Source organism: Aquarana catesbeiana, linkage group LG04 (assembly GCF_042186555.1).
Source record: "Aquarana catesbeiana isolate 2022-GZ linkage group LG04, ASM4218655v1, whole genome shotgun sequence".
Classification (NCBI taxonomy): Eukaryota; Metazoa; Chordata; class Amphibia; order Anura; family Ranidae; genus Aquarana; species Aquarana catesbeiana.
The window spans coordinates 518,026,608-518,049,916 of record NC_133327.1 but is presented as its reverse complement, the minus strand read 5'-3'; the positions used below and the strand labels follow the sequence as shown (position 1 = coordinate 518,049,916).

Sequence of the window (23,309 nt, the reverse complement as noted above, 5' to 3'; positions counted from 1 at the left end):
CGATAGGAACTTTTTCCTGCGGGAAAATAAAGAACCTGCTCTCAATCTTTTGCTGGCGGGAATTCCGCCAGCAAAAGTAAGATGGAGCATACACACAGTCAGAATTTCCGACCAAAAGCTCACATCTGACTTTTGCTGGCGGAATTTCTGATCGTGTGTATGGGGCATTAGAGTATAATGAAAGGCATAACCTTTTCTTTAGTTTTGGATAGAGTGGAGAGAGATTAGAACACCTGTCAGATTCTATCGCTCTCCGTGGCCCCATTAGGGAGAGTCATCCTCTCTACTAGTCTTGTTTACCATTATTATGGAAAGTGAAAGTAAATGAAAATCCCTAATTTTGGGTTTCCCTCAGAAAAGTAATAGAAGGAAAATCTCCCAATGGGGACACTAGTTCTGGTGGCCGGAGGGCCCCAAGCGATTCTCTTAATTTTCAGGAATTTCCTCTCACTTCCTATTTTGGCTATGGGACAGGAAGTGAAAGTTAATCCCCTCAATGGGGCTCAGATGGCAAAATATAAACCAACAGGGATTATTACCCTGCCTTATTCTATCCAAAATAAAAAACATTTTGCCTATTGTTCTACTTTAGGATGACCAGGGGTGTCCTATATTCATATAAATTATTATTTTTCCCATGGATTGTGTCCCTTCATCTCTGTTGTGTTGTGTTTTACTTGCCTTCTTTTCATAGTTTTAAAAGTAACTTTTGGCCTAGTAAAACATAGCTTTTGGCTCCAAGAAAATACCCCATTATCAATTCGCACATACTCTTTTTCATTAATGTTTAACCATCTCTTCACACTTGTGAGTAAATCCAGAAGTAGATATGAAGATAGAGTAAAGAGCTGCTAATAACTCACAAGACTCTCTGCAGTTCAAGTAACATCTAGACATTTTGTTTTCTCAGCATGCTTTTTAGTATGACACAGGCAGCATGCTGTCTTAAGTTCAGAGTTTGCCTTAGTTTTATGTAGTTTTTTTAGTACAAAAGAATAAGCTTGTATAAACTGGTGATATTAATTTCCCTAATGCAGTATAAACTCTTAACAGAGCCATGATTCACAAGTTTGATTTGATTTTGTTAGCTGTCTCTCTGGTTTTAGCTTTATCCAGTTTTGCCTGTTTTATATACCTCTTAATTATGATGTTTGCATAAACGACTAAATCAGTAGGTGTCTGATCGTTTGCCTAGTTGTTTTTTACAGTCCATGGCCCAGTGGTTAAGTGGACAACTTTCCAAGTTAACTAAACAAATCAGGTTTGGTAGTAAACCAAATGTAGCCACCAAATTCTCTGGTAACTTGCAGAAGGGGGTTAAGGGCAAGAATCCATCACTTTCCCCTTGATGTCAATTGACTAATTATTATAATATTACCTTATTAGGTGATATCCTAACTTACTAACAGTACGTTGTTATTAGGGCAGTGGTATCCCCTTACTCCTGTTTGGGGAGGGGATGGGAGGAACGACACAACATTCAGCAAATAAATAAGTAGTCCACGTTTTACAATTTTTATACTAACTGAATAGTTGTAACCTTGTAACCAAAGAGCAAATAATGGAATAATTGTTCTTCCACTGATTTCTCATTATTTGTTTTTCTCTAGTTGTTTGACCATTTGTTATAACAGATCTTTCTCCTGTTAAAGGGAAAGCAAGATATAGTCATTGTTTTTATTTATTTTTGGATTTTTTCAATATAGATTACTGAAATATAAACTTTGACTGTTTGATTTAAATAAAGGATCTTGTTTTTTGCTTTTTGTCTCATTAAATAGGGCTGGTTTACATTTCTCGATGATGGCAAAGATGTGCTAAGTAACACCCATAGTAGCTTTGGGGCATTCAATCTTTACCTATGAGGCAATTAATCATCATTTTTTACAAAAGTGATACAATTCTCTTTGCCTGAGGCTCTGGTGTTACAGTACTTGAAATGTAAAAGAAAGATTCATTGTTAATCTCTTAGGATAGTTTATGACTGTTCCACTATCAGGTAATCACTTAGTCATGATGTCAAATGCCCTCTGGCATAATGATGACAAATACTTTGCCTTAGTACAAAGGTCATTACAAATACATTTCTTAGCTTTCTTAGCTTTCACCCAAAGAAACCTTGGCATTTAAATAAAAAAACTGTTGCAAGTCTTAAAGATAAGCACCTAGAAGTTCCTGCACATACATGTTGTATGTGTCATGAAGTCCAAATTGCAGCCAGTTATGCCAGGCAATGTTTCTACAATTCTGGGTAGCGAAGGAGTTTGCTATTAAAGCCTGCTCCTAATTTATTCCTTATTAAAGAATCAGTCATCATAACTTTGACCTTAAGCTATAATGGCATACAGGAATGTGCAGGAGACAGGAAAGGGTGGGGAACTAGCCGGAAGTGTTGAAGCTTTGCTTGTTAGAACAGTCCAGCATTCAGCAGTGACATAAGAATTTTGGAAGCTTGCTGCAGGTATGTGCAGGGACATCTAGGTGACTGTTTTTTTTATATCAGCAGAACTATTTTTTTTTATTAGCTTATGTTTAAACTGTTGAGGTAAAGCATAACGGCTAATGTGAACAAATTATAACTTTTAAAAATAAAACTGCCTGAAATGGAAATGGGTTTTCTGTTAGCCTTACACTGGGTCAAGGTTAGCCAGCAAGGGTCAAGTGATGTAGACCTCCATATTAAAACTAGAACTGTATTTAAAAAAGATTAGAAGAATAGCCAGGGTTCATGAGGTGAGACACCTCTAAAATTGAAAGAAAATTGTTTCACTTTATTGATGGCCAAGTATTGCTATGCTTATTGGGTGTCATGGAATTTAAAGCTTAGCTAAAAAAAATATTTTAATTTCACATTAAATAGGGTTGGATAAAATGCAATCCCCAATGATGTGTTTACATGTATTTTCATCATTGTGTATAAAAAGTTTACGATTTGGGAGAAAAAGTTTAATGCACCGTCAGTTATCACTACAATGGGATGGATGGCGAGTTTCAGGCTTTCATATTATAAAACAGCAGCAATGGCCACAATAATTAGGTATCTGGAGTAAATTTTGGGCAAATCAACCTTTATTGACCTTTATAAAATGATAAAACATGTAATCTGATTGGTTGGAATAAGTCACTTTTTCATCATCAGTACTTTTGTGTGGCTTTGTACCAGTCCTCAGATGTGGTGGCTGCAGTAGTTTTCTGTTTTCAGTTTAAGTAAATTTTCTGTAAGTAAATAAAAACACCTTTTGATCATGAAAAAAATCCAGTGTCCTTGTAACTAAAATTTCACACAATGCTAACAGCCCTCCCAGTTTTCTCCGTGAACAACAGAACATCTCCTGCTCCATGGTATGGGGCTATGAGAGGGTGTGATTGTAGTTTGAATCAGGAGAGAAGCCTAAGGTGACAATACTACCCTTATATACAGTGCATCCAGAAAGTATTCAAAGCGCTTCACTTTTTCCACACTTTCTTATGTTACAACCTTATCCCAACATGGATTAAATTCATTATTTTCCTTAAAATTCTACAAACAATACACCATAATGACAACATGAAAGAAGTTTGTTTGAAATCTTTGCAAATTTATTAAAAAAATATTTATTTATTTCTTTTTAAATCACATGTACATACGTATTCACAGCCTTTGTCATGACACTCAAAATTGAACTTAGGTGCATCCTGTTTCCACTACTCATCCTTGAGATGTTTCTACAACTTGATTGGAGTCCACCTGTGGTAAATTTAGTAGATTGGATATGGTCCCACAGTTAACAGTGCACAAACCAAGCCATGAAGTCCAAGGAATTGTCTGTAGACCTCAGAGACAGGATTGTATCGAGGCACAGATCTGGGGAAGGGTACAGAAACATTTCTGCAGCATTGAAGGTCCCAATGAGCACAGTGGCCTCCATCATTTCTAAATGGGAGAAGTTTGAAACCACCAGAACTCTTCCTAGAGCGGGCCGCCTGGCCAAACTGAGTGATCAGGGGAGAAGGGTCTTAGTCAGGGAGGTGACCAAGAACCAGATAGTTACTCTGACAGAGCTCCTCTTTATTATTTTTAATAAATTTGCAAAGATTTCAAGAGAAAAATAATGAATTTAATGAATTTTGGAATAAGACTGTAACATAACAAAATGTGGAAAAAATTAAGCACTGTGAATACTTTCCAGATGCACTGTACATATGTCACAATAATTAAAGGGGTTGTAAACCCTTGTGTTTTTTCACCTTAATGCATCCTATGCGATAAGGTGAAAAAACACCTGGCAGTCACCGGTCCCCCAGCCCCCCCGTTTTACTTACCTGTGCCCTGAAGTTTCACCTGGCGGAGACACGCTCTTTCTTTGCCCATGGTTCTCTGCTCTTGATGTGATAGATTGATAGCAGCGCAGCCATTGGCTCCTGCTGCTGTCAATCAAATCCAATGATGCAGGCGCTGGGGGGTGGGACCGAGTGTGGCATTCGTGCCTATGGACGCAAATGCTGGACTCGGGAGCGCACCCGCAAGGTAACGCTCTCGGGAAAGTGCTTCTCCTAGGGAGTTATCTAATAAGAGGAGGAGCTGCGAGAGCCGCCGAGGGACCCCAGAAGTCGGTGTTCGGGGCCACTCTGTGCAAAACAAACTGCACAGTGGAGGTAAGTATGACATGTTTGTTATTTAAAAAAAACAAAAACGGGAATCTTTACAATCACTTTAAGTATTGTCACCCTAGGACAGGACGTTTGTTACTGGCAGGATCGTTAGGTGAAATTAAAGGGAAACAAATGCAGCTACCACGTGTAAGCACTGGTAAAAATAAATATATAAAAATCCTGGTGCCCAACCTGCGGCCCCGGGGGGTGCATGCTGTCCTTTGACACATATTACACAGCCCTTAGGGCATCTGCAGACAAATTATTCTTGGCTAGATACTTTATCAAGTCACTGAAGGAAACATTCTTTAGACTGAATTTCAGTATTTAATTGATTTGGGTTATTTGTTTCACATTATCTTAGGTTTTCTGTGTGACATATTCCTCTTCCTTTTCTGTTTGATTATATAATAGACCATGTTGAAAGAAATATCAATTTGGGAAAAGTATTTTTAATGGGGCTGTAGAGAGCACAAACGTGGAAGCATTGATTTGTAAAGTGGCTCTAACAACAGTGAAGCAATCTAGACATCTCCAGTAAGGTGTCTCCACACTGTGACTGTCTTCTGAAGGATGTCCCCTGTCTCCAACAACTCCTATAGTACGTATATTTGGTCATTCATAATTTCCAATCATTTCCTGTGTAGTCTCTAACCATCCTATGTAGCATGCCCATAATCATTTACCATCTCCTGGTGCATGTCTGCAGCCTCTGACAGCTTTCTGTAGAATTACATTCACTAAATAATAAGTGCGGCCCTTTGTTGACAATGTTAGGACTGCACTCGAGGCCATTTGTATTAAATAGTAGGTTGGCCATCAGTGATAATACATTTTGTTTTATTGTTTTGGGGTTTAAGTGAGCCTGTGAACCCTAGGATGGCCATAGACAAAAAGATTGTCATGACAATTCAATAAAGATTTGACAAAACAATTGATGTGCAGAGAATTAAGAAATTAAAACCTGGCTGAATTATTTTTTTGTCATGTTTAAAAATCATTTTGCCAATGTTTGGTCATGTAAGGCTACTTTTGTATATTCAATAAGTTTGTTTAAGCTTGGTCTGATTAGATAAAAATGGCCAACTTAAGCCAGCTATAGATGGTTCAAATCTTGGCCAGCTCAGCAGGGACTGGGCAAGATTAGATCCATGTATTGGCAGACTGATTGTACCCAAGTCGATCCATGGATCGACTTGGGTACAGCCAGCATGTCGAATTTCGAGCATGTGATTATTGCCAGCAGCTATAACTGCTAGCAATATTCACTGTGTTCTCCTGAAAGGGATAGTTCTCCACACCCCCCTGCCGGGCGCACACAATAAGGATTTCCACATCAACACTGACTGTTGCAGAGAAGAAAATCGCATCATCTATGGCCTGCTTTAGACCCACTGTTTGTATTTGTGTTTCAAATAATGTAGCTTCTTCAGTCTCAGGAATTAATCACTAAAATCTGTCAGTTAAATTCCAGACTTTTCACAGTTTTGAGGATGATGCTATGAGAGTGAATACAAAATCTTAACTTTTACATTTCAATTACAGGTTGATGGTTTTCTTACTCTGCTGTTTGGTTTGGCCAGTATAAACACGCTAACTCTTATCAGTGTAACTCGCTATATTAAAGGATGTCATCCTCAAAGAGGTAAGATTGAAACAACATGGAATAAGTTATTTAATACCAGTTTATATGTTCCTACCAAACACTTCCAACACTTATTGGAAGTAGTAGACATAATACTTATAATGATCAAGTGAATTCTCTAACTTCAGTAAAGTAGAATATATGTGAGTGGTTAGTGCATCCTTCTCAAAATTTCTGCTTAAAGGATAAGTTCGCGTTTTGGAGCATTTTACACATTACACCCATATTTAGGGTGCTGGTGAGCGTTCTCATAGCTTATTGACTTCCTGCAGCTTTTAAACAGAAAGCCTGTACAGAGGTATGGGCAGAAAGCTTTAGCAGGAGCCTGAAATTGCACCCATGACCCACTGATAATGGGTGCAATACACTGCAGGCTTCTGTGAAAAAAAAATAATGAATGCACATTTTGTTTACCTGCAAAAATATGCGTATTTACTATTTATTTTTTTCAAAGGGTGAACTTATCCTTTAAATCCATACTTTTCAAGGTGGTAATATTCTTATAAATCCAACAGACCAACAGCAAATGTAATCCACTAGAGTACCCAATGCAGGACCCACGAATTTCATCTCTACATTGTAAAATAATTTCTAACTGGAACAAATGAGGTGGAATCAGTCCCTACATTATGTGCAGTCATACAAGTGGTGCATACACTGAGCTAGACAAACTAAACTGTATGCACAAATATTTGTTTTACATCCCCATAACACAGTAAGGAGGTCTCTCTTAACATTCACTTAATTTTCTTTACTCTCTTTCGCTTTATACTGTATTCACAATTTTGCTGCATATTTATGCAATCATGATACAATGTACCACTAAATACACTGACTTTTAACACATTTAAAACTTATAGATATATAACTTATATATATATATATATATATATATATATATATATATAAAATTATATAAAACTATAGATATATTGCATAAAAAAGTCAAAGTGTATGGACCTCCTTGAAATCTTAAATGTCCATTCTCCTTTCATTTTTTTTTCCTCTGTTCCTTGAGTGTCCTCTACATTATGCATACTCTGTATAACATATGTTTCTGTAATGTTACAGCCAACTGCATTAGCAAAAACAGCATTGCTGTGTCTCTGGTACTTATATGGATTGCAGCCTTGTTTTGGTCAGCAGCTCCTCTTCTAGGATGGGGAAGCTATAGAGGTAAGGTGCCTGATTAAATGGACATTTGTAACTTGTTTTTGTCTGCTTTTTACAGTGTGTTAATAAATGCAAACACAAATCAGGAAGTTAAAGCTTAGAATTTTTACAGGTATTTATGCACAGTATATGCACATGGAGACAACCATATTTGCATGAAATATACAATAGTTTCTAATAAATAGTACGTAGAAATCAGGTGATCTAAGCTGTCTAGGCTGGGAGGTTAGGAACAGCATTTTTTTATTCATGGGAAACAAAGAGTACTTATTTACTCAAAATAATATTGGAATGTGTTAGTGTTACCATGTGCTGTACAGATAAAAAGTAAATTATAATACGTCCATTATAATTCCACCTGTTTGTCAGATCATATTTTATCCTGTACTTATACACACTAACTTCTAGCTCATTTTAATACCATAAATAATATTATTATTATTATTATTAATAATATTATTATCATTCAGGATTTATATGGCACCAATAGTTTGCATGGGGCTTTAAAGAATAAAGGGAGACAGTACAGTTACAATATAATTTAAATAAGAAGGGTTGGGGGTCTGCTCATGAAAGCTTACAATCTAAGGGGAGGAGGACGTGATACAAAAGTTAATAACTGTATGGGGATGGGCTGTTCAATAAAGTAAAATTCAGTTGCTAGCTAGAGGCAGAATAGGCATTCCTGAAAAAATTAGTTTACAGAGATTGCCTTAAAGCGGTTGTATACCCCGCTTTGTGATTTTTGCCTACAGGTAAGCCTATAATAAGGCTTACCTGTAGGTGAAAAGAATATCTCCTAAACTGTGCAGGTATTGACCCAGCATACAGCCACTGACTTCAGCGGTGCATGTGCTCTGCAGGTCCGGCACATCCTGCCGGATATTGCTGGAATGGAGGGCTCCCATGCACATGCGTGGGAGTGATGTCATCGCAGCTTCGGCAACTCACAGCGCCGGAGCCAGCGATCCCGAAAGAAACACCAAAGGAACATGTCAGCTCCCTCAGTGGTGCCTGGGCGCTGCTGCAAGGCTTCATTCTAAAGTAAGTTTTTTTCTTTTTTCTGAGGTTCAATACCACTTAAAAGAAGAAAGAGCAGTAGAAAGCCATACAGGCAGGCTGGTGTAAGAGGCTCCAGAGGATGGGAGAGGCTCTAGAAAAGTCCAGAGAATGGCAGAGGCTCTAGAGAAGTCCTAGAGGAAAGCATGGAAGGAGGTGATAAGTGAGCTATAGGGCAGGTTTTGGGAGGAGCTAAGTGGACAGCTTGGTTGATATTTTAATATGATGTTGGTGATACAGCTAAGGGCAGAATTGTGCTTGTCTCTGACAGTTAATCTTAATATTTTGAAGAGTATTTGTTGGGCGATCAGAAAACAGAGGGATTGGCAGAGAGGGGTGACAGACACTGTGATTGCAATGTGGATGAGTCTGGTAGTAGAATTCATTATATAATGTAGAGGGAATAACCTGTGTAGTGGGAGGCCAATGAGGAGGGAGTTGCATTGATAGAGAGATAACAAGAGAGTTAATTAGTAGCTTGGTGGTTACGTTGGTTAAGAAGGGGTGTGTTTTGGAAAATGTTACATAGGTGAAGCCACTTTGGAATGTGCTTGGATGTGGGACTGAAAGGAGAGACTGAATTCCAGGATTACACCTATCATCCTGGTTTAAGGTGAGAGAAGGATAGCTATGCTATTAATCTCAATAGAAATCCAGGGAGGCATGAGGGAGTAAATAATATGAACTCAGTTTATGAAAGAGTTTTTGGAAGTGATTTGACATCCATACTGATATGTTGGTTAGTAGAATAGTGATGCACAAGGAGACTGAAGGGGTGAGCTATTGAGTAGAGAGATAGATTTGAGTATTATTAGCATAGAGATGGTATTGCAAGCCATGCAAGGTTACCAACTGACCAAAATAAGCGCTGTAGATAGAAAACAAAAGAAATACAGCCTTGAGGGACCCCTACAGAAAGAGGGAGAGGAGAGGGGGAGGTAGATTTATAGGTGATATTGAAGGAGAGCTTAGGTAGGTAGGTGTAGAATCAGGAAAGAGGAAAATCTTGGAAGCCAAGGTAGTGGTAAACTGTGCAGTTTCCATAGAGTGTTGTGGGCAAAAGCCAGACTGTAAGGGGTCAAAATTATTGTTTTCAGTGAGGTAGTATCCCGGACAGGTTTAAACTAGGCATTCTAGGAGTTTGGAGCTAAATGGGAGCAAGGAGTTGTATCTTAGGAAGTTTAGAGTGGTGGGGTCCAGCAAAAGCTCATCAGAAAAAGTTTTTATTGTGCCAATAGTCATACAACACAGGTTACGATGAATATGGCATAACATAATTGAAAAGAAAATAGTCCGGGTTACATAACATTAAATTTGTAGACATATTATGAAGGAACAATAACGTGTCCTGGAAATCAGAGTCCACCCTTACAATACCAGTAACAAATTGTCAGCATGGTTCAGGAGTATGAAATCAGCAGAGGGGCACTTAGCAATATACTAGGATCATGTAACACTAAAAGAACTAAATAAAAGAGTAAAAGAAAATAAATAACAAACAGCAATATTTGGTAAGTGGGTATTAACCCACCTAGCCGAAACATAGAGACGTATGGCCAACAGGCCAGATATTGCGTACGGTCACCTTCATCCTACCACACCCTGAGAAAATGTGCCCCCTGATAAACAGAGAGTATAGTTATGGGTCATTCTTAGATACTGAAAATTATAGTATGTAAGTAACTGCCCTAAGGTAAGAGTTAGCAAAGTATGCATATATGCATGCCCTTTATACTTGTAGTAGCCTGTTCAAAACTACGTGTGAAGGCGCTAAACCTGGGGTTTCCAACCAGGCCTGCCAAATAGAATAAAATTTACGAGTTGCGTTTCTGTGCTGATATGTTAACTGCTATCTTATAAGGATGTAATTGACCTGTTCCACCCATTGTTTCCTGGTGGGAATATGTGAGGAAAGCCAGAATCTAGCCACCAGTTTCCGTGCTATATATAAACAGCAAAAGCTTTTTAAGTATCAGGGAAACCAATGCATGTTTTAGAGGAGCGTGGAAGATGCAAGTAGAATGGGAGAGATCGAGGAGGTGAGTAAGAAAATAAAGAATAAAGTAAAAGGGTGACGTGAGTAGTTGTGAGGGAATGGGGGCCAAGGGGCAGGTGGTGAGATGGGCATCAGAGAAAACTTTTGCAATCCTCTCTGTAGTGACAGGATCAAAAGAGGAGAGCATTGATGTGGTGATATAGATGATAAGTTATTTGGGAAGATATTTGGACAATGACCATCTCATCACAAACTACATGCATCTTGTTTAGTTAGTTGTAGATGGCAGTGGGGGACAAAGTAGAAAGTTAATGGTGGAAAAGGACAATAACTGGATGAGAGGGTTTCAATGAAAGAGATAAAATAAAGCTGTTTGTCAGCAGGGAATGAAATGTTATGCCGCGTACACACGGTCGGACTTTTCGTCTACAAAAGTCCGACAGCCTGTCCGACAGACTTCCGGCGGACTTTCGGCGGACTTGCAGCAGACTTTCTAACGAACGGACTTGCCTACACACGACCACACAAAAGTCCGACGGATTCGTACGTGATGACGTACACCGGACTAAAATAAGGAAGTTCATAGCCAGTAGCCAATAGCTGCCCTAGCATGGGTTTTTGTCCGTCGGACTAGCACACAGACGAGCGGATTTCGGGGTCCGTCGTAGTTACGACGTAAAGATTTGAAGCATGTTTCAAATCTAAAGTCCGTCGGATTTGAGGCTGAAAAAGTCTGCTGAAAGTCCGGAGAAGCCCACACACGATCGGATTACCAGCCAGCTTTAGTCCGTCGGCGTCCGTTGGACTTTTGTAGATGAAAAGTCCGACCGTGTGTACGCGGCATTATGTTTTAGGAGGATAGCTTTATACATGGCAAAGTCTTGCAGAGACCTATTTTTATGCCACACTTAAGATGAGGCTATGTCCTTTGAGACTTCTGGTGTCATCTGTTTGCCAGGGTTGTAGGAGCTGGGACCTAATTCTACATGTAGTGAGGGGAAAACCTTGTAAAGTGATTAGCAGGAATAGAAGGGTTTCCAGCCCCACATCCTTTTTGTCCACTTAGTTTGCGTGAGTGAGTCCAACGGAGACCAACATGAGAGAGGGCAGCTGGAGAGGTAGAGTTCGATTCTTGAAGTCAGGTTAGGGTATGGGCAAGTAGGTTAAGGGAGTTGGACATAAAAAGGTAATGGACAGAGTTGAGCTGGTTACTGATAGAGCAGGCATTCGAGAGGGCATATGAAAAGGGATAGCTAGTTCTTGGAAGCAGAGAAATAAGAATTAAAGCATGTGGATTTCAGGGCTGGCAGATAAAGAAGAGTGCTGGGTGTGTGGGTGAAAAATAGCAGAGGGCCAGGACTGGGTGAGATATTCTCTGTAGATAGGAGAAGCAAGAGGGTGAGGAAAGCAAGATAGAAGCGAGATTGCATATGTCCCAGTGTTCTGAACGTTATGTCAGCCTGTGGGTTAAGAATAAGCAGGAGGTAATAAGTGCAGTAATAGGGAGAGGGCATGATTTATGGTAATATGTATAGGCTGTGAAGTGGAAAAGAAGGGTATATGGATGAGAGTTTAAGGAGAGAAGGCACTATTGTGAGAGAGTGGTACAGAGAGTATGATATAGGTTGGCAAGAGCAGTAGACAAACTCGGAAGGAAAAAGCTGGATGGGGAAATATAGGTTCACCTGTAGTCTGTCAGGAGCACTGTTTGTATATGCTGTCTTGTTTCTGCCCTATTTAAAGTGCCTTGTTCAAACAGCCAGGACAATTGGGCTAAAAAGTGAAACTTTGAATACAAACTGATATTACAAGAGAACCAATGCCCCAGGTAGCAAAAGTGCCTACCCTCAAAGACTGCTCTAATGGTATCAGAATATTGATAGGGAATGCTTGTCGATTAATCAACTGGAAACTGATAAAGGACCAATGGGTGCAAGAGCAACCTTATCATACAAGACAAGCCAGGTTTTAAAGCTCTCTCTGATCAAACAGGAAGATAAATCTGTTTCCATAAGATTGATAGAAGATAACATACAGTAGGATGAGTTTTCACACAGACAATCAGTAAAACAAAGGTTACCTCAACATACCAGAGCAATGAGAGAGTTACACTTGGTGTAAATTTACACACAGACAGCCAGTAAAGCAGAGGGTAAACTAAAGCAGGAAGAGATTCACCCAGGGTAATTTTTTACACAGGATGTTTTCACTCAGACAATAAAGCAGATTATAATTCAGTGTACCTGAAAGGAAGCAGAGAGCAGATGATGAGCTGAGAAGGTGAATTCACAAACTGCAGACATTTTTAAAGCATTTAAAGTGCCAGGACACTTGAGCTAAAAATGTACGCTTGGGATAAAAATTGACTTTGCAAGAGTTTCAATGCCCCCTTTTTACACACCCAAGAGAAAGTAATTAAAATTTTGTTTTCCAAATTCAGTGAAACATTCTAGCATATTGTAATTTTTATTGGAGTCTGAACTAAGCAGTGAAATCACAAAATAATATAATTACAGCTGAACCAGTCTTTCCATTATATGCACTCAATAGTAAAACAACCAAGGTAATGATAATATTTTTTTATTTAGTGAATGTTCAGGTATTAGGGCTGCTATAAAATCCTCATTATGCAATAAAATACGCATGTACGCAAGCCAAGCAGCAGGTCTAAAAGCCCATGCGTCATGCTATCAGAGGAAGAATGCATTGCATGCATGAATATTTATCATTGGAAACTCATACACAAGCTGGTGTGTGTTAACTTTAGTGCAAGCACACAAAGATACACACATACTGTACTCTGTACAATACCCCCTATTTCATTCACTATGGCGTTTTTGGTGATTTTTAATGATAATAATAGTAGTGTGCCCTTAATGAGGATTAATTCCTACTTGGTATGTATGTATGTATGTATGTATGGTAACAACAGTTAGATAGACATGCAAAAAATGGGAGAAAATGAAATTTTTGTTCTTGGCATTCCATGACTCAAGCAATGCATATTTGGACACCAGAGTATTTATTTCATAGTGAACCACACTTAATAAACTCAACATATTTGTGCTGCAGCCTATGCACATGCATGCATACATTGTGGGTGCATAGTAATTGCAAATTAGTCCCACTGTGCCCTTTCTGATTTCAGCTTTAATATACGAATGTGATGAGTCAAACGTATTCACTGTTCTTGATGTAGTCAATAGACAACACAAAGATCAAGTGGCAGTACAGGAAACAGTAGATAGCTTACTATGTAGGGTCAGCAAAGAAACATTTTCATTAAAGTGTAAGTAAACCCTCCTATCATTTTCAGAGAGGAAGCTGCCATCTTTGCCTCTGTTTAATCTATGTAGCACCCTCTACCAGAAGGATTTTTCTGGGTTTAAGATATCAATGTAGGCAAATTTAGACAGGCCTGTGCTGTAAGTTAGGCCTGTTTGTTTTGATTTGAGATTGGGAGTGTTTAGTGTAGTGGTGGGTGTGACCACCTGTGCTCTGACTCAGAAGCACCTCCCCTGCTTTGAGGAAGATTGTGCTGGAACAGAGGTTGGACCTGAGGTTTGAGTGGCAGGCAGCTCATGTGAGGAGCTCTGACCAATTACCATTCGGTATTGGCAGGGGGCAGGCCTCCCATATAAGCTGGGGTCACATGCTGCCAGGGAGTTCTGACGGTGCAGGAGAAAAGGAGAATGTAGTTTTAGGTAGCTGCCGCAGGGCGTCCCCACGTGGGGGGCACGCCAAGTGCGGAGGAGGGATGGAGGAGCTGCTAGGATTTATTCCTGGATAAAGATCTTCATCATGGAGTTGGTGTCAAGCTGCTGTGACCGGGGAACACAGGACTTGCACACAGGAGAAGATCGGTGAAGGAGACGCAACAGTAGGACTGAGGAGAGCAACACAAAGTTCTGTGATCGGGGAACACAGAACTTGCACACAGGAGAAGGTCAGTGTGAAAGAAGCAAAAGGAGAATTGTTGAGAGTAATGCAGAATACTGTGGCCGGGGAACGCAGCGTTTGCAGTTACGGACTGGCTGGGAACAGTAGTCCGCTTATTATCGTGTGCTAGGCCATCAGGGAGAGGTACCGAGTATCTCTGGCATGGTAAAGCACTCTGGTAATACCTTCCAAGAGACTGTGTAGCTACCAAATTCACTGAGCCGCCAGGGAGAGGTATTGCATGCCTCTGGCTTACTGATTTGCTGAAGCAACACCATTCAAGTACAGCCAGCAAACTGGGGTTATTCAGAGTGATCCCTTTTTGTATTACTGGAAGTGATGATACAGGAGTCTAACAGATTTGCAGTTTTGCAGTAGAGGATTTGTACAAGAAGAGAGGAATCTAGAGGAGTGATAATCTGCAGGATTGAGTGTAGAGGAAGAGGAGCAATAGTCTGCAGTGGAGATATTCAGAGGAAATAGACTGTGAATGTTAGAAGTGCATCATTTTCAGGGCTAAAGCTGCTAATCAATGTTCTGCAAAATGTGATGACAATTCAATAAGTGCTATAGGCATTCCATATCTTCCTTTACCATAACCAAGTTGTATCCTGCAATAAACGCAACAAAACTAGGCAAATGACTGCTCATTGTCTCAGAGGTGATAGATGGGGGTCTGGCAGCAGGGTGATTTGGTGGATGTTAGTAACTAGTTGTAACCAACCGCTACATTTGGAGGTCCCACCAAAATCCACCTTCACGATTAACCTGCTGGCCGTCGCCCCTAGCAACCACTAAAAGCCGGGGGAGACTTTGCTTGTTTTGCCAAGTTTGGGATATACTGAGGAAAAGGACTATGTGTTTGCCTTTAAACTGACTTTGTTACATGCTGTTGCCCATAGCAACCAAAACCAAGCTTGTTGCCAAGTGTTGTTGCCCATAGCAACCATCCAGGATGGGCGCTGCCTGCCCGCTCCCTGCACTCAGTTGTACCAATGGACACTCACAACAGCGATAAGCCCTGCAACTCAGTGACTGTAACCATGTGCTATCACCCGTGGCAACCACGGCGAGCGATCGCGCTCATTGGATTACAAATATGTCTGGCGCTTTGCACAGTGCGGGCATTACCCACTGTTTGCAAAATGTGAATGACTTTATTAAGCCTGCCTAACACAGGGAGAGTGAAAAATAAGTTTGTGGATGTCTACTGTTGCTCTTAGTAACCTAGCCACAAGGGGGTGTCGTTGACAGGGTCTACACGGTCAGTTCCTTACGGTAGGACATTGCAATGGAGAAACTTTCCTGTGTTAATGGTGACTGCTGCAAAGTTTGCCTGCTTTCAGTCCGCTATGTGACGCAGCTTCAAAGCTAAACTTGGACAGTGCCTGCAATTCAACAGTGCCTGCCACCAGGTGTCACTCTGACAAACACTGAAAATGTATGCTTACAGTTCCTCGCACGCAGAACCAACAAGTGAGTGGGTGGAGTTACGCCCCAGCGGAGAGCTAACAAGTATTCAGCGTGCTACATGCCAGACATGAGCCAGAGTCGCCTGATGTGCAGGATCGGGTGCTGGTTGACACTGGCATTCGGCTGGAACTCACCAGAGGACTTGCCTTGGGGGTAGTCGGAGGAGTGGTATGGCTGTGTATGATATGTCCCAGGTGTCATCGACCTACGGCTGGAGTCATTGTGGGAATCCATTTACCTGCTTAGGACCAGTGCAGCAAGAGACAAAGTACTACTCCATGAGTCTACTCACTGGACTATGTATGCCACAGCTGCAGGTGACCTGGAAGGCCGGGGAGGGCCATGTGTCACCTACCCCAACAATGAAGGAACTTTCACCGAGCTCATCCATCTCTGAGTTCCAGGATGTCAAAGAAGAAGAAGATGTCGGGAAGACCTGTGGCCTGGCCAGGGGTCCGAAGGTTGCAAGTGTTAGTGTGCGGCCTCCGGTTGATCTCCCTGAAGAGCCGGCTACAAGTAAGACCCTTGCTGTGCCTGTCCGGAAGGAATCCATGCTGCAGGAGGGGGATCCCTCAGGTGAGCCGGACGAGGTGAGCGAGGGCTGGGTCATGGACTGCGGTTCGCCCAGAATGCTGGAGGAATTTGGATCTGTGGAGAAGCTGTTTGATTGGTCTTCCCCAGAGGAGGCTTCTTCTAGTGATGAGGAGCCACGGTGCACAGAAAATTCTCCATCCACCGCAACCCCAGTGGAGGAACCACAGCGCCCAGTGCAACCCCAGGATCAATCTTACCACCTCTTCACCAGTTCGCCCTCTACTACTAAAACCAAAGTGATTATTTACCGCCAATGGGTGAGTAAGGTCTCTGAATCGTGTGTCCTGCCTGCCTGGGGGAAGCCTAAGGAGTTGCCCAGGTTTTCCTGGTTTCAGCGAGAAGTGCAGAGGAGGGTCGCTTTGGAGTGGGGCCTGGACTATCCATACCTTTCAGCCCAGATCATGGACGTTGTTGAAGACTCCTGGGAGCAGTGGGAGAATGACCTGGTCTGGGACTACTTGCATGTACCCAAGCCAAAACGGGTGCCTGAGAGCGAGGTTTGGGCCCGTTTCAAGGACATCCATTGAGAGTGGAGGCTTGGGTGTGCTATACACAGGGACAATGTTCTAGTAGTTAAAGCGGGTCAGAACACTAGAAGTTACTCTGTGTCTGTCAGAGGGGAAAGGGATAGCCGGAGTTTGCTGGACCCACGCTATTACCTGTAAGTTGGACTACTGTGCTGTTTAGCCTCAGGTAAGAGCACCCATCAGGACTGCTGGGCTGCAGTGGGGTTAGGGTGGGTTTCCCCAATGACCACCATTACTGCAGGGCACACACAAAGTCTGCCACCCAGGGTGCCTGATAAGGACAATATCATGGACACTATGGTGGGCTGTCCTTGCTAAAACCCTTTGCTAGTCACTTTTCCAAGAAAAGGAAAGGACTCCTTTGTCTAGGAGCCAAAAACTACTTTTCAAGAAGGACTCCTTTGTTTAGGAGCCAAACAGAAAGTTTATCTGCCTATGGGCATATGTGTTTAATTGTACTTACCAGGAGACATTTTCACATGTCACTTTTGAAAAAAGTTTGAAAATAATATGTTTGTTTCTGTCACCAAGTAGAGGATTATAACACCCTCTGCCTGGTGAAGTGTTAATATACAGTTAGTATGTACAGTTAGTTTGTGTGTTTGTTTGTTTGTGTCTTCTTTTAGGAAACCTTGGGATGTGACGGCTGTCCATCTCCACCGTTGGAACAGATGAAGACCTGTGGTAAGCAGAGTATTCCTCCCAAGGGAGCAGTGCTCTGGTTCCACTTGTATGTAACACTAGCTGCAGGGATCTGTAGTTAGGATGTAAAAAGTGTGCAAATGGTCACAGTGTACATGTTTCATTTTGTACTTTTATACAATGTTTCCCCATCCATGTTTGTGTTTTTCTTCCTTCTCCATCCAACTAATTGATATGGGATGCTTTTCCTCCTGGGTTCAGGAAGTATTTTTCAAATGTATTCCTCCACCGCTGAGGACAGATGTGATTTTAGTGGGGGTGAATGTAGCACCCTCTACCAGAAGGTAGGTGCTAGAATAGGATTTTTCTGGGTTTAAGATATCAGTGTAGGCAAATTTAGACAGGCCTGTGCTGTAAGTTAAGGCCTGTTTGTTTTGATTTGAGATTGGGAGTGTTTAGTGTAGTGGTGGGTGTGACCACCTGTGCTCTGACTCAGAAGCGCCGCCCTTGCTTTCAGGAAGATTGTTCTGGAACAGAGGTTGGACCTGAGGTTTGAGTGGCAGGCAGCTCATGTGAGGAGCTCTGACCAATTACCATTCGGTATTGGCAGGGGGCAGGCCTCCCATATAAGCTGGGGGTCACATGCTGCCAGGGAGTTCTGACAGTGCAGGAGAAAAGGAGGGGGCGCGCCGAGCACAGAGGAGGGATGGAGGAGCTGCTAGGATGTATTCCTGGATAAAGATCTTCATCATGGAGTTGGTGTCAAGCTGCTGTGACCGGGGAACACAGGACTTGCACACAGGAGAAGATCGGTGAAGGAGACGCAACAGTAGGACTGAGGAGAGTTGAACAAAGTTCTGTGACCAGAGAACACAGAACTTGCACACAGGAGAAGGTCAGTGTGAAAGAATCAAAAGGAGAATTGTTGACAGTAGTGCAGAATGCTGTGGCCGGGGAACACAGTGTTTGCAGTTATGGACTGGCTGGGAACAGTAGTCCGCTTATTACCGTGTGCTAGGCCGTCGGGGAGAGGTACCGAGTATCTCGGCCTGGTAAAGCACTCTGGTAATACCTTCCGAGAGACTATATAGCTACCAAATTCACTGAGCTGCCAGGGAGAGGTATTGCATGCCTCTGGCTTACTGATTTGCTGAAGCAACACCATTCAAGTACAGCCAGCAAACTGGGGTTATTCAGAGTGACCCTTTTTGTATAACTGGAAGTGATGATACAGGAGTCTAACAGTTTTGCAGTAGAGGATTTGTACAAGAAGAGAGGAATCTAGAGGAGTGATAATCTGCAGGAGTGAGTGCAGAGGAAGAGGAGCAATAGTCTGCAGTGGAGATATTCAGAGGAAATAGACTGTGAATGTTAGAAGTGCATCATTTTCAGAGCTAAAGCCGCTAATCAACGTTCTGCAAAATGTGATGACAATTCAATAAGTGCTATGGGCATCCCATATCTTCCTTTACCCCAACCAAGTTGTATCCCGCAATAAACGAAACAAAACTACGCAAATGACTGCTCATTGTCTCAGAGGTGAATGATGGGGGTCTGGCAGCAGGGTGATTTGGTGGGTGTTAGTAACTAGCGGTAACCAACTGCTACATCTACAACTGCCATGATGCTGCTCATGTGATCAGTTATGACACCAGCCATTGGATGGTTTGACAGCTTGGTTGAGAGCACAACCAATGGGAGTGTTACATTTTCGGCACATGCCAGAAATGAAACTGTTTTATGGATGGGTTTACTTCCACTTTAAGTACCTAGAAATTCATCAGAACTGCATGCATATATTTTTATTAATTTTCACTTTTTCCCAATTTCAGAATATTTGAAATACCAATACTAAGTAATTTGTTTCTGCTTTTCTTAGATCGTTTGTATGGAACATGTGAAATAGACTGGACTAAAGCCAGTTTCTCCACTATATTCAAGTCTTATATTGTGTCCATATTTATTTGCTGTTTCTTCCTGCCTGTTATGGTCATGGTCTTTTGCTATGTTTCTATTATCAACACTGTTAAATCAAGTCGTGCTTTAACTACTGAAGCAAATTTATCAGACAGACAAAGAAAGATGGAACGAGATGTGACCAGGGTATGTATCTTTATACTGAAATATATAAAGACGGATTTAGAATATTATTGGATGTATTGTATGATTTTCTAATATCAGTACTGTTCAACTGTTTTGTATGGACCGTGTTTCTGTTATAACTAAAAATCACATTCTGCTATTTTTTAAATTATTGAGTCTCTATAGTATTTATGGACACTGAGACCCAAAACTTTTAAAAGGATGGACCTGGCTCATTGACTATCAGTTAGAAATTTGCTACACCTTATTTTTCTTGTGTTATCAAGTATAAATACCAAAAACTGCATCTGACTAATGCACCCCTTCTCTCCCAAATCTGACTAACGCATCCCTTCTCTCCCCAAATTTGCTTTATATATATGCCTTGACCTTGCAGTTTTCTGTCCTACCCATTGAAGTTACTAATTATTTTCTTCTCCAGTGGTAGTGGGGAATGAGTGGTCTTTCTATAGTACTTATTTAACAACATGTGAGTTCTAAAAAATGTATTAGCCGCACTCTACTCTTAGCTACTCTTGCCATTTTTATTAGTTGTAAACAAATTTATTGCATACAACAGTGTCCCCTTCCTGGGAACCAACATTGCTTGATGCTTTTCACCTCTCCCGGCTTCCTCACAAGGATAGGGAAAGTCCTCTATTCTATCCCCTATCCCTAGTGGAGAAAAACAAATGGTTTGCACCTGAACAGTGTCTGCCAGGGAGTCTGGGTTTAACCACTGCCTAAATAAATGTGTTATTTTTATAGTTTTGGCAGTTTAAACAGTTGAGAACTATTTTAACTATTTTAACTGTGCATTATGCTGTTTGTCTACCTGTAGACCATAATGTGGCAGGTGCTACAGACCCCAAAGAAAAACTATTTTGTGGTGTAAGTTTCTAGGGTGACAGCCCCTGTCTTCTGTTTCTGCACCATATACCCAGCTAAAGCCAGGAAAGCAAATTATTCTCCCTTTCCCACCAGTAGTAATCCACTAGTGTATCTAACAAAACACTAAAAGACTCAGATTAGTGCTACTAACATTTTCTGCTCAAAGACATTTGTTGTCCCAAGTAATTCTCATTCTGAGGCTAAACCTCAAGAGGTAAGCATGTGGCTGGGTTTGCTAACATACTGCAAAAATAGGAAGAGATAGCCCACCGCACACCTTACCCAGCCCGAGTGGTTGGAAGGTAAAAGCAGCCACCGCTTGATTCATTCACTCCAACATGTTTCACCCCACCTTAGGTTCTCCATGATTAAGCCCTGAGGGTGGGGCGAAACATGTTGAAGTTGTGGTCTGAATGAATCAAGCAGAGGCTGCTTTTATCTGCTAACCACTTGGGTTGGATGAGGTGCGCGGCAGCTGGGCTATATCTTCCTATTTTTGCAGTATGCTTTGGGTCTGGACAGACATTAACTCAGCCTGCATCCCCACTAGTAAGCGGCATCCAACTCATCAAACCTTGACAGCCTGAGTGGTGGGCCCTTAAGCAGTTATCATGGGTTTGCTAGCAGCCTCCTTCAGCATGCATTAGTGAAACAATACAGTGGTGCACATTTTGCAATTGCTTCTGTTTTAAAATGTGTTCCTATGTTCTCTTTATAGGTTTCCATCGTCATTTGCACAGCCTTTATAATTGCCTGGTCTCCCTATGCTGTGATATCTATGTGGTCAGCATGGGGATATTTTGTCCCCAATCTTACCAGTATACTAGCAGCTCTTTTTGCTAAATCTGCAAGTTTCTACAATCCTCTGATTTATTTTGGGATGAGCTCTAAGTTCAGAAAGGACCTTGGTATCTTGCTTCCGTGCACAAAGGCAAGCGGAAAGAACCCTGTCAGACTAAAACGTTTCAAACGTCTGAAACATAAACAGGACCCCCGTGCTAATTTCACAGAACAGAAGCATATTGAGCATCCTGAAGAAGTACCACAGGTAGCACCAAGTCAAGACTCTGGAGTGGGAAGTCCCAGCAATACCCCACCACTTAAAACGAAAGATGTCTATACCTGTCGGCTAAATATAGAACCTGAAAACCCAAGTTATCAGTGTGATCGGCTGTGAGTTGTATGATCATGTTATACAACGATTCATTACATTTTTTTTTAATAAAAACAAAGAGAAAATGCAAGACTTTTTGAATTATGCTGTCTTTATATGCATCACTTGGTCTGTAGTTGAATATATTATTTGAAGCAGTAAAAATACACACCTGCCTTATAGGTAACAACATTTTGCCTTCATAATCTCTGAAGGAAATGGTTGTATATATACCTTAAAGTGATAAGTTAAAAAGCCATGCTTTTTTCATCACCTTCATAGTATAATAGGCAATCTGCTGACATCAAAAGAAGTAATTAACATTGATAGAAATCTTAACAAATTAGTCTGAGTCATCTAATAACCAGCAAAAGGAATTGTGCTTGGGGGAAGACCACCTAGGCAACAGCCAAGCCTGCCTAAAGCAAAGCAGCAATCTTCTATGGCAGCCATCAGGTCATCTTGAAGGCAAGGATGAAAGTTTAGTTTTCTATGCTGTTTTAAATATGTTTTCATAATTATTTCACTGTTATAGTTCTGTGCAAATTGCAAAGTATATGGTTGTAACATACCGTATTTTCTGTCCCATTCTAAATAAATAACACTTGACTTCACTTCATTTTTTGCCATGACTTAACACCATATACACTCTTCCAGTAAGTTATGAAGTATAATAACATTACCTTTTGTAATTTTTTTAATGTATATATTACAATGTATACCGCTTCTATTGTACTAACATTTGTAGAAAATGTACTTCTGATGTTGTGATATGCTCAATTTTATGTTTTTGTTCACAGAAGCTCATTTTAAAATTGGAAGTATGTACTGGAAATGTATCCATTATAGTGTTGACTATTATCATTTACCTAAAAAAATTGTTCACTTAAAAGGTGAAAATTCACTTAGCTTAGTAAATGAGATGAAACTTTGTTCGCTGTGAATACACAATCATATACAAGGGAAATTTTAAAAAATCATGATTCTTGCTTGCACAAGACTGGAAGATCAAAGTGAACACAGCTTCATATTATCCACCAAGCTAAGTAAACAATCAGTATACCATTAGTAAATTAACCCCATTGTCATTAGAACAATGGCAGCTGACACATAATTAGTTGCAGCATTCCTAGAAAAATCTAAAACAAATTGGCATTGTTTAACGTGGAACATCCCAAATCATTACAATACCAAACAACTTGATGATGACAGTTAAAAACTGAGGTTTGTCTAATCAGTTGCTGAGTAGCCACAGAACCATGTAAGCTTAACCAAACATAGTTAATACAAAGAAGCTGGAATAATGATGATAGGTTTTATTTATTTTAATGGTCAGTCCACCCAAACAAATAGAACCATTTTTTAACAAAAACTGGAGAATAACATGACAGAACGATTTTTTAGTATCTCTCAGGGACACTGTTGCTAAGATATTTGCACTTGAAGTCTTGGGTCTGCACATCAGAGGTCTTTACACACCTTGCTGGATGAGGTGTTCATCCT

At 40.9% G+C, this 23,309-nt stretch overlaps 1 protein-coding gene across 1 annotated transcript in view; it reads left to right on the top strand.

Annotated features, from left to right (window-relative positions):
• The window catches only part of LOC141141565 (visual pigment-like receptor peropsin), a 70,198-nt gene extending 47,788 nt beyond the window's left edge, over positions 1-22,410 (top strand). The window contains exons 3-6 of the mRNA XM_073629155.1: positions 6,178-6,277; positions 7,349-7,453; positions 19,560-19,783; positions 21,372-22,410. Of these exons, the coding sequence (XP_073485256.1) occupies positions 6,178-6,277; positions 7,349-7,453; positions 19,560-19,783; positions 21,372-21,830 (888 nt within the window). The 3' untranslated portion in view covers positions 21,831-22,410. The remainder of the gene's footprint in view (positions 1-6,177; positions 6,278-7,348; positions 7,454-19,559; positions 19,784-21,371) is intronic.
• Positions 22,411-23,309: the final 899 nt, after the last annotated feature.